An 11107-nucleotide genomic window follows, 5' to 3' on the forward strand; every position below is an offset into this window, starting at 1 on the left:
AACACTGTGGCTTCAAAATCCAGAGTTCACAAACCAGTGGGTGGAATTACAATGACTACAACTATATTTTATCTGGCGATTCAGAAATCCCAGGGCCATTTACTGGACGGAGTAAAAGAGCAAGTGAGCATAAACCACTAATAGCGATGATACGTGTAGTTAGTTTAAAAAAGGTGGTTCACAAAGGGTTTGTTGTTTTCTAAAGACAGTCAGTTCATTTCACTATCACATACCCAATCTCCCAAGAACCATGCAACCAGGCAACACACACCTGTGTGTGTGTTTTCCTGTTTGTGATCTATATGTTACATATTGTCGAAGTGCATGCAGCTGAATTCATGTAAGTCCACCACTAACAACAGCCATGGGTTAGAGCACATTTGATGAGATTGTGGTGAGAACCAGGGCCGTGCAGAGAGGTTTAAAGGGGCGGGTGCTCAAAGTTAAAAAGGGGCACATTGAACCAGGCTGAATAACAACAACACACATTGATCAATAATCTAATATAGGAAGGGCAGGGCTGTGTTGATCTGAGACTGTAGACATTAAAAAGTCCATAGGAGAGATGGTAGCTGATTAAACAAGTGTCATGAGATAATAACAAAATGCAAAGGTGACAGCGCTTGGAACCATAAGGCAACAAAAAACTGTGAGAAATAATTTAGGCTCTGCCTGTGAATCACTCTTTGCTTCTCTTCTTCCTTCCATCCCATCATTTCATATATCACTCTCCACTTGCTATGTGAGAACAAGGCACAACTTGCTATTGCAATAAACTATAATCTAATTATCCACACCTAACAACTCTTGCACTTAATCTATAATAAAATGATGACAGAAAAATGTTATAGCCCTGCCTTTAGTAGCCTCACACAGCTCCTGCTGTTTCCTCCTCATGTCCTTACCAGGCATGTCTGGACAATGTTATATCATGAGTAATATATTTTTTTTAAATCCATCTAAATAAAACACACACATGCACGCACACACAGGGACATTTTAGACCTTCTTCAGAATACTGTATATACTATGGGCATCCTTACATTATTATTTATTACTAGAGCTACAATAACAAAGCAATGAGGAGGGGGAAGTAATAAATATGAAATAATGTCATTATGATGATTCCATTTGTTTCACTATCCACTCTGTGTAGGGGCAAAGCTTATTACATTTTTAAACTGTAGAGATACAATAATTTTACTGCTGTAAAATCCAAATTTTGTCTTATTTAAAATATAAATCTAATATAATCTGCTTCTTAATGTATGTTCTTTAAAATACAGCGTGTGTTTTTTAATATATTATAATTATAATAATTATTATGTGGACATGCATATTAGATCGTTTTTTAGTGAAATATAATCCCTCCAGAAAGGCAGGAAAAGCCCGGAAACTTACTTTAAAACTAAATATGTTTCTAAATACTTTAAAACTAAATATGTTCCCTAAAACGGTGACAGAGCTACAGACCCATGACAGCCTTACACAGGTAGCCAGCAGCTATGACCAGCACTACTTGTGCAGTTAATAAAAGGACAGGTAATGTTTATCGCGCTGTTGCACACACAGCACGCTCGTTTGTTTCAGTTAGTCAGTTGCAACAAGACAGCTTACCAACGTGTACGTAATAAGCTAATACTCCTGTGTGCTATACACTACAGTGTGCGCTGTACACCTACTTACTGGGTTTGTCGCATCAGTCTGTGTCTCTGAGTTAACTTGTTTCTCCTACAGCTCCGGACCGCTAAAAATGCATGTGCTCTTTGTGAGCTCGTTCCCGGCTCGTAACCAGCGCGTTCTGCCGTCGAGGGCGATCATTGGTTAAATGTGATCATGTGACTGATGCAAGCCAGATCCTTTTATTTAGCAAAACTGTGATTAATAGTTAAATATTATTGTTGAGGGGCACAGACAGGACTCCGCACGCACACACACATAAAAAAAAATATATATATATATATATTTTTTAAAAAGTTGCCTCAACAAAAGGGCACTTTGGGCACCCATCAGGAAAGGGGCGGGTGCTCAAGCCCCTCTAGCCCCCCCCTCTTCACGTGCCTGGTAAGAACCAGTGAAAACAGGCAAAATAGGACCATGCACTGTCCATGGTTCTGAAATGATACCAAAATACAATTTGAATGCATTAAAGATTTACTAAAAAGAAAGTTTATTAATGCAAATGAATTGATCCAAACAAAAAAGAAACAGCACCTTCAAACTACAAAAGCAATTAAAACATCAAAATAAATGATGGGCTGCTTCTCAGACTTCTCATGGCAGACATATACTCAGAGCTGGAAGAAGTTTTGTTGCTGCTCTGACTACGTGACTCCTTTGGGTTGGAGGTTGCAGATCATCTCTGAGGCCACTAATTTAGATAGCTTGGTGATCTAATTTAAAAAAAAATAAGATGTAGTAATCAGTTTGTACCCTTGAATTAAATATTCATTCCCTATAATGTGCCTTGAGAAGGAAACTCCCAGAAGTTCCTGTCTCTCACATGAAATCTTCTCACTGCTCTGTCTATATAAATTCTGACACTTTTTTTAACACCAAGTCCCAGTCTGCACTGGTGCAACCTGTTAGTAAATGTGGCCCTTAATCACCACGATCACCTGAGCCAAACCGAGCTATAATATGGGATGAGGTGTGAAGGCAAAACAAGTTGTTCAGCATATGTGGCAAGCCTGCTGGAAAAACCTGGCCTTGACTATCTCACATAAACTGAGGTGATGACCTCAGCTTTTAAATTTACAAGAAAGATAACAAAAATGCTCAGGAGATGTTTAAGTGTTTTTCCTACAAAACTCAAAAGAGAAGACAGAGAAACTAACCCAGGAGACTGAAGACAGGGGTGGAGGAGTGAGTAGTTTTCTGACAGGAACATAGTTGGAGAGTGATTGGTTGGCAGAGTAGGGGAAAGGGTGAATTGGGAATCGCTGGTGAGATCGAGCGTGCAGGCAGGGTTGAGTGTGACCTGCAGGAAGGTGAGATGGTGATGTCTTTGTAGTGAGCGTAGCATAAGCTGAGTATGGCTGGTAGGCAAATAGCTTTTGAGCTGCCAGATGAAGGAAAATCTGAGGCACACAGAGAGATAGTGTAAGGAAAAGCAGTAGGAACTAAACTTTAAACTAAGACTGACCTGAGAGCAATCTTAGGTGAGTGCAGGTGACGGAAACATTTGCCAAAGACTGAGGGAAAAGCTGGATTTCATATACTGCCGAAACAGATGAATAGATGATGTACACGTCTGCCAAATCAGCAGGCACACAAACAGAGAGAGACGGAGAGAATGCCAAGAGTATGCAGACTGTTGTCCAAAAAGGCCAATTTGAGTGATTTAAAATATAATTTGTCTCATTTACACCTTGTGTGAAATATGTTAGGCACAATGCAGAATAACTTATAATAAGGGGGAAATGTGTAGGTGTGCACTGATTAATTGAACTGACCAGTTAGGTTGAATAGAGTGTTTTATTTAAATTGGAGTCTGCATATCTGCAATTTGTATATAATGTAGCGTGTTTTTTGCACCTATGTTATGTTTTTAGCCTGTATAATATTCATAAATGGCTTGCTCTTCCACATTAATAAAATTTCTTCTATGTCTCCATACATGCATATTTAGGGCTGAATGAGTTTTTCTAAGCATTCATATCCAGTCATAGCAAAAAGACAGGACACCTTTTTTTCATTTCTGAGGTTATCTTAATAAACATGATTTAATCTTCTCCCTATAAACAGCATGGCACCACAGTTACAGAAACAATGTTTTTGGACAGCACTTTGTACAAACTTCCAAGCACGGCAGTGTAGGTGTGATGATTTGGACTTGATTTCCAGACCTGCAGTCACTGCGTTAACCATTAAAAAATATCTGTTTAATTCTTAACAAAGTACTCTGAAGTATTGTAGCGTGAGACCATCTCTTCCACAGCTCGGCCAAAACTGAGTCATGCAACAGGACAGTGATCCCAAACACAGCAGCTAATTTACAACAGAATGGCTGAAAAAGAAAAGAATCCAGATGAAGAGAATCAATGTCCCAGTCAGTACTCAGACCTCAACCACATTAAAATACTGCGGCAGGACTTTAAGAGGACTGTGCCGAAGGCCCACAAACCTTGCTGAACGAGAAGATTGCTGTAGACAGCCAAAATCCCTTTCTAGTGTAGATTTCTTGTGTTAAGACAACTTGCATCACTTCAAGGGATAAAACAAAGTGGAACTGCCTCAATGACTGGACTTTGTGACTGGTGGTTCTAACAGCAACGTCATGATTTTTATATGCTGCATTTGTTAAAACAAAGACATTTGTAGATTTTAATGGGAGAGTTTTGTATGTTTGTGTGAGTGTCTGTGATTTACATATATCACGTACAATGCTGTAAAGTCGACCAGCATCCATCCACAATGATGTAAGAGGTGGATAAAGTCATAAAGGTGGTTTTGCAAGCTATTAAATCATGGGGTGGACTCAGTTTTTCACACGCTGCTTCTGCCTTTTTGGCTTAGTTATCATAGTAAGTAATTACAGTTTTTCTCGATTGCTAAAACACATTTCTTGAAACTACGCCTCATATCCTCACAACAGTAAACACAAATCCATAACATCTCACTCAATTTCCCAAACATCCTATTTCCAGGTCAAAATGAAGCTCTACACCCAAAACTATTCACTCCTGCTGAAAAACCAAACTTTCCCCTCAGACATCAAACACAAGCCCTCAAAAACACACACACTACAACAGAGTTTTGCACACTGGTACAATTAATTCAAAACAATAGTTCCAAAACAAATAGGTTGCTTATGGTTCTCCCCTTCAAAACCCTTGTCACATGATAAACACAAAAGACGCAACCAATGTATGTACAGTGGCACATTGTCATTCATGTACTATACAGTACAACACACACCAGAAACATTATCCCACCTCAGCATCTTGTCTTTGGTCTGGGTCAGGCCAGAGAATCTCATCCACATCACAGGCTATATTGGCCCCAGCCAGGCAGCGGGGGTAAAATCCTCTTGCATGCCTGATCCACCCCTGGCATGCATCTACTGATATGTCTAGGCAGGCCTCTTCCATGGCCTGAAGGAGGTGAACACGGACATAAGGTTCTCGGCCATACACTTTCCACCGCCATGCCGAAAATAACTCCTCTATCGGGTTTAGAAAGGGAGAGTATGCAGGCAGAAAGATATTAGAAAACCTTGGGTTATTGGTAAACCAGTCACGAACCAGAGCAGCGCGATGGAAGCTGACGTTATCCCACACAACAACGTAGTGAGGCTGCTCTGGCTGTGCTGGTTCCCTGTAGTCCAGCTGGAACATATGTTGTCTTAAACCATCAAGAAAAGCAAGGAGAAGCATAGTGTTATAGGGTCCTAGTACGCCATGGCGGTGGAGTACCCCTCGTTGGCTGATGGCTGCGCACATAGTGACATTCCCCCCACGCTGACCAGGGACATTTACAATAGCCCGATGGCCAATTATGTTCCTCCCCCTTTTCCTTCTTTTGGTCAGGTTAAAACCTGCCTCATCCACAAAGATTATTTCATGGGGAACAGGCCGTCCTTCAATCTCAAAGATTCTCTGCAAAACACATAACACAGTAGAGTCAATCGGTACCCTGAACCACAGTTCAAGAGTGCTGAAATGGCAGCATAAACTGCCATGCTGTGATGGTACACAATACTTTATACAGTATCAAAACTCATACCTGAACATATTCCACACGTTGGTTTTTCACTCTGTCAGAGTTTCGTTCGAAAGGGACTCGGTATGCCTGTTTCATCCGGAATTGATTCTTTCGGTCAATTGTGGAGAGGCTGATGGCATTTATGCCTCGAAAAAGATGATCATCCTCAATCACTCTCCTTTGAATCTCTTGCAGGCGGATTACATTATTTGCAATTACCATGTTTACAAGTTCCCTCTCTTGCTCCTCCGACAAAAGCCTTAACCTGCCTCCACCAGGTGGTCGTCTCTGTGTCCTACAAAAATAGAAGCACTCATTACTGTAACTGTCACACATTAATTTTACAGGCAAATAATGGAAACATACTGAAACTCAAGACACATAAGTTCAGTAACTTAAACGTTACTGTACAAAGCAGTCTTACTGCAAGTACACCTACCTGTTTTCCTCCCTGAAGGTTCTGATGATGGAGGCAACAGTGAAGCGACTCAAATTTGGTTGTACTCGTTGCCCAGCCTCCCTCATAGTCATCCCATGGACAAGGACATGGTGAACTAAAGTGGCTCGAATTTCATCCGAGACTGACTGTCTTCTTGCCCTTGCTCTTCCCCTTCCTTGTCGCCGTCGTTCTCCACCTCCTTCACCACGTCCTCTTTCTCCACCACGTCCTCTTCCTTTGCATCTCTTTGGATCCATTGTTTCAAACCTGAATGAGCTGACTTTGGCCCTTTTATCTATCTATCGCAGGTTCTGATTGGTGTGTGCTAAATTTTGACTCCTAGTGTTTCCACCTGGTTAACTGTGTGCTAATTGAGCTCAAGCTATGCTGACTTAAGTTAACATTATTGCATGCTAGTGCTTTCTAAATGACTACATGGTGTAAGCACTGTAAAATGTAGGGATTTGTGTGTAGAGTTTTGCAGTAACAGTTCACCAAATTTGAGTCATGTGTCAAAGCAGGGAATAGTGTTTATAGTTCAGGGAAATGGGTGAGCTTTTTGAACAGTAGCGTTACGGTTTTGAAATTTTAGTTTAGAGGCCTGGTTATAGTGTTTAAGCAATCGAGAAAAACTGTAATATCACAGTGTAGCATGTCATGCTGTCCGTTTTTGAAGATTGTATTTACTTAATCATAAGACCTGTTAAGAACTAGATGATTTTTTACATTCTAATATATAAAACTATAAAATTTAAAGAGGTTGTACTTTGTTTTTATTGTTGCTATATATGCTGTTTATATTCACAAAGATATTTGGATACAATATGTGTGCATATTGAAGGACAATAGTGGCAGATCTATCTTTGCCATGTATGTGGCGTATAAGATTTTGTTCTTAGTTCTGTAGATACAAACAAATGCATATAAAACCTTTCTGCTGACACATCAATGTGAAAGACCTTCTTTGCTTTTGATCAGTCTGTTCCAACTTCATGCTCTGGCTTAATTCAGTTAAGAATATAATGAATTCAGTCTACCACCATCGCTTCAATATACAGTTTTCTTTCTTTGCACGAGGCCCTGCATGAGAAACAGCTTGCAACTTACTATTTCAACAGGGACATTTTCAAACCGTGGATGGATTCACTTGATACTAAACTGAACAGCAGGAGCTAAAGACACATAATGCTGTGGGTGAAGGGCATGGGAGGTGAAAATGAATCACACTCTCCTGATTATTCTGTGTATCATTCTCCAGATGAAGGAAACAAACGTGTATTAGTAGAGGGCTGCAGATCCCTTCTTTGTATGTATCAAGTGGGGTGTACGTGTTTGTGTGTGATGTGTGATGTGTGGGGTTGGGGTGGGTGGGGCTGCAAGAGTCCTTTGAGTATTCAACACAGCTCTTCCCAATCAGTCAGCCATGCAGCACACGAAAATGCTCATCGAATAGTTTGAAGGTAGATATAAGCATGCAGACAAGTTTTGACTTTTGCTTTGATGGTGTATGCCAGGGCCCTGCCCGTGTCCTGCACTGCACTGACAGACCACCACCAAACACCAGCAGGCACACAACCTGACAGTTACTCTCACTAGCTTTGCACCTCAGCTTGTGTGAAGCAGCACTCAGTCCAATGTGAGAGGTTAAAAGCAAGCTTTTTTGTACCCGTTGGCAGTCAGATTCAAACCATCTGTAAACACATACATATTGATGCGGCATTATATAATGTGATGACTGTGTATGTGCCTAAAAGGTTGGTAAAATTTACTATTTCTGCACTAAATGCTACATCACTACCCCTGCTTTTACAAAATACACAGTTTTGACAAAAAAAGGAATCACAAGCGACCTGTGAGAAAACTACAAATAGCATTGTTCTGCTTGGGACTGAAATCACAGAATTATGTTGCTAAAAGCTGCATTACTCAACAGTGAGTAAAACTTATCCCAGAGGACCAGGCTTTAGACACACCAAGCAGGCAAGCACATTGGCTTCCATATGGCTGTGTAGTGTAATGATGCACATGCAAACGGCAGGCTTTGCGGGTCATGGTGTCGGAGGCTCGGGGGGAAAAGATTTTCTTCCAACCTGTATTTATTCAGGCTTTCACAGGTGCACTTTTCAACTCGCTCATCCTGCACATTCATGCAGCTCAAATCTGGACTGCTCTGCAGACACAGGCGTTTCTACTGCCAAGTGACTGAGTTAGGGAGGGTTAACAACATGATAGTTAAAGGCAGGTCTGTAGCAGTTTTATAAAAGGATAATGTGCAGGGGAGTGCTTTTAAACTTCTGCCTATGCTCTTCACTGGGTGAAAGTGTGTCAACCGTGAGCAATCCTAAGTACAAATGGTGATTTCATTAAAGTGCATCAGTTATTTTAGCAATGTGAAGTAATGTAGTGCATAATTTTGGTGCATTGTGTTTTATAGTGCATAATTTTATATTTAAAAAGAAAATGAAATTAAGAATACATTTTAAAAATCAACATGTTACCGGGCTGCTAGAAGAAATCAAGCACAGGGCACTACATAAAAGGTAATTTGGATTTAATGATTGAACTTTCAAAAACAATTACAACAGTAAATAGAATTTAAATTAAGATGACAAGAACATGGGAAAGTATTGTAGTGTAACAATGAACTTTCCCCAGTGAGCAATTGAGCAATGTACTCCCATTACTTAAAAGTAATATAAAATGTTTGCTTACTACTTACTTATTTAATTCAATGTCCTCCAGTCTAGGTATGAAACCAGTGAGTGCCAAGAGTGAGATCAGGTAGGTAGACAGATGTGACAATTGTCTGAAAAACATCTCTTTCTCTTCTCCTTCTGATGCTACTAGCCAATAACTCTAATCTGTTGTTTCTCATCAGTTTCAATATGTACATCAATGCCATCCCATTTTTAGGTGTTATTAATCATATGACTTACTTCATATTACTCTAAGAATATTTTGCAGGTTTTAGTGAGCTGATCTGCTCCACTCATTAATAGCATAAAATCTGTGTGGAAACATTTACTAGGGAAGTATTCTAACCAGTGGTCACCTGTATGTGAAGTTGATACATATTTTTATTGTCTTTTGTTGTAAAATATCAGGAAAATGTATAAAAATTTGTAAAAATTTATCTTCCAGAAGGCTTCACCTGAAATAAAAACAAAACAAAACATCTATACCTATTTTTGTGTTTTTAATGATGGTCTGCAGGAATGTGTACACATCTGTGGACACTACAGATGCTACACTGATAAAAAAAAATAACCTTAATTTGGTGCCTAACCTTCTGATTCCATTCAACAGCAACAGCTCTTTCTGCCCCTGTGTTTATCCATTTGTCTCTTCTCTCTCCGAGTTTTCCTTCTCAGTAAATCCATCAGTGAAAACCTGTCTAAACTTTTCTTTTTCTCTCTGGTCTTATTTGTTCTATGGCGGCTCAGACTCAATCTCATTGTTTCTTTCTATCAGCTCATTGGCTCAGCCTCTGATAGTCTGTCTCCCAGAATATTTCACATTACTTTTTTTTCTTTTCTTGAGTACCAAGGGCTCTCACTCTTGGCGGGATAAAAACAATCGCACTGAGTCTGGCTTTTTAAACGAACAAAAAGCAAGGCTTGAGGGCTTGAGGAAAATATCTTGATCTTGGGCAACAGTAGCTTAAAAATGCTGCGATGCAAACCATTTGGTGATTGGTGGTATTATTAGTTTGTTTCAGGAAAATGAGTCAGGCAGCTGGACCAGTTTGGCCCTGCTTTATTCCAGATCACTGTTTTAAATCATGACAAATGAGTTGGTAGAAGCTGCATGACTGGACATATACACTTCAAGCCTCCTACTGCATCTAGGGCAGTTAGCTGTTCACAGTAAAGAAGCTAGAGGGAGCTGTGGGTGTTTAATACCCACAGTCAGACTTCTTCTCTGCCTTTCTCTCTCTCTTTTCAATGACACATAAACACATGCACTCAAACGTACACACACATTTACACAGATGCTCAGGTGAGTTATTAATACCCCGTGAGCGGCTCACAGATTGGAGTCTTCCCGGGCTGTTCTGACATGTAAAATGCAGCGTCTGGAGTCCGCTGTTTGGGCACTGAACAGAACTAAATGGAAGCTTTTAAGCATCTAACCAATGGAACGAGACATTATACCCACAGCCCAAAGCAGCGAGTGGCTCACTCAGAAGTGCATGTATTAACACTCTATGCACCAGGCGCCCTTGCCCGTGGTAGTGAAGGAAAACCCTCAGCGCTCTCATCTCAGACAGTGACTGACAGTTCAGCTTAGTTCAGGAGTATTGTATTCTGAGTTCATGCTCATGTGGAATTTCAATCCTGAGACAAATCAATTCAAGGCAGAGTAAATTAACATCCAATGTTCGCGGAAGCAGGCGTGTCAGAGCGACCTTTTTATCTGGGATTTTACAGGAGTTTTGGTCTTTCAGGCATCATGAAAAATAGCAAAAAAGTCTGTTTGGTCAGGTTTTTATGGCTCTTTTGTTATCTCTTGTGGCAGATTGAAAAATGATAGGGAAAAATCTGAAATGCAAATCCATTCTCCAGAGTTTCCACCAGTACAGCAGTCATTCTTTGTTTTTAAATCAGATAACTTTTCATTTTTTTTCCAATTCCCAAGCATGTCCAGACAAAATGGTGTGAACCTCTTTGAAAAGTAAATTCTTCTCCAGGAAGTGTCACAGAGGTTCCTCACATCCAGATAAATATATAGAACACACCAGACAGCCCTAAGCTTTGGCCATTGTCCTTGTGGTGCACGCCTACTCACCAACTGCCATTGCTCATTGAGCACACAAAATATTCCCTTACTTCCCAAAATCAAAATAAGAAAAGAAGAGGTTTCAAACCTAGCCATTATTTGTAAGAATAATGCATTATTTCCCCCCCAAACAATTGTACACACTACACGCCACAGCAAACAATCGCCTCACCTCAACTATGA

At 40.2% G+C, this 11107-nt stretch overlaps 1 protein-coding gene across 1 annotated transcript; it reads right to left on the minus strand.

Annotated features, from left to right (window-relative positions):
- Nucleotides 1-4691: 4691 nt before the first annotated feature.
- Nucleotides 4692-6474, minus strand: LOC111500690 (uncharacterized). Its single transcript, XM_076886060.1, has 3 exons — nt 6146-6474; nt 5728-6001; nt 4692-5600 (listed from the first exon to the last, which is right to left on the minus strand). Exons 1-3 carry the CDS (start codon nt 6400-6402, stop codon nt 4929-4931), a joined length of 1203 nt encoding a protein of 400 aa, XP_076742175.1. The 5' UTR covers nt 6403-6474; the 3' UTR covers nt 4692-4928.
- Nucleotides 6475-11107: the final 4633 nt, after the last annotated feature.

Source organism: Maylandia zebra, linkage group LG7 (genome assembly GCF_041146795.1).
Source record: "Maylandia zebra isolate NMK-2024a linkage group LG7, Mzebra_GT3a, whole genome shotgun sequence".
NCBI lineage: Eukaryota > Metazoa > Chordata > Actinopteri > Cichliformes > Cichlidae > Maylandia > Maylandia zebra.

What these genes read in the sequence shown, in the direction of transcription:
- LOC111500690 (XM_076886060.1), bottom strand. Translation starts at nt 6,402, where the DNA reads ATGGATCCAAAGAGATGCAAAGGAAGAGGACGTGGTGGAGAAAGAGGA. An exon ending in ACCTTCAGGGAGGAAAACAG is followed by an intron (nt 6,002 to 6,145) that starts GTAGGTGTACTT and finishes CTATTTTTGTAG; the next exon opens with GACACAGAGACGACCACCTG. An exon ending in AACGTGTGGAATATGTTCAG is followed by an intron (nt 5,601 to 5,727) that starts GTATGAGTTTTG and finishes TGTGTTTTGCAG; the next exon opens with AGAATCTTTGAGATTGAAGG.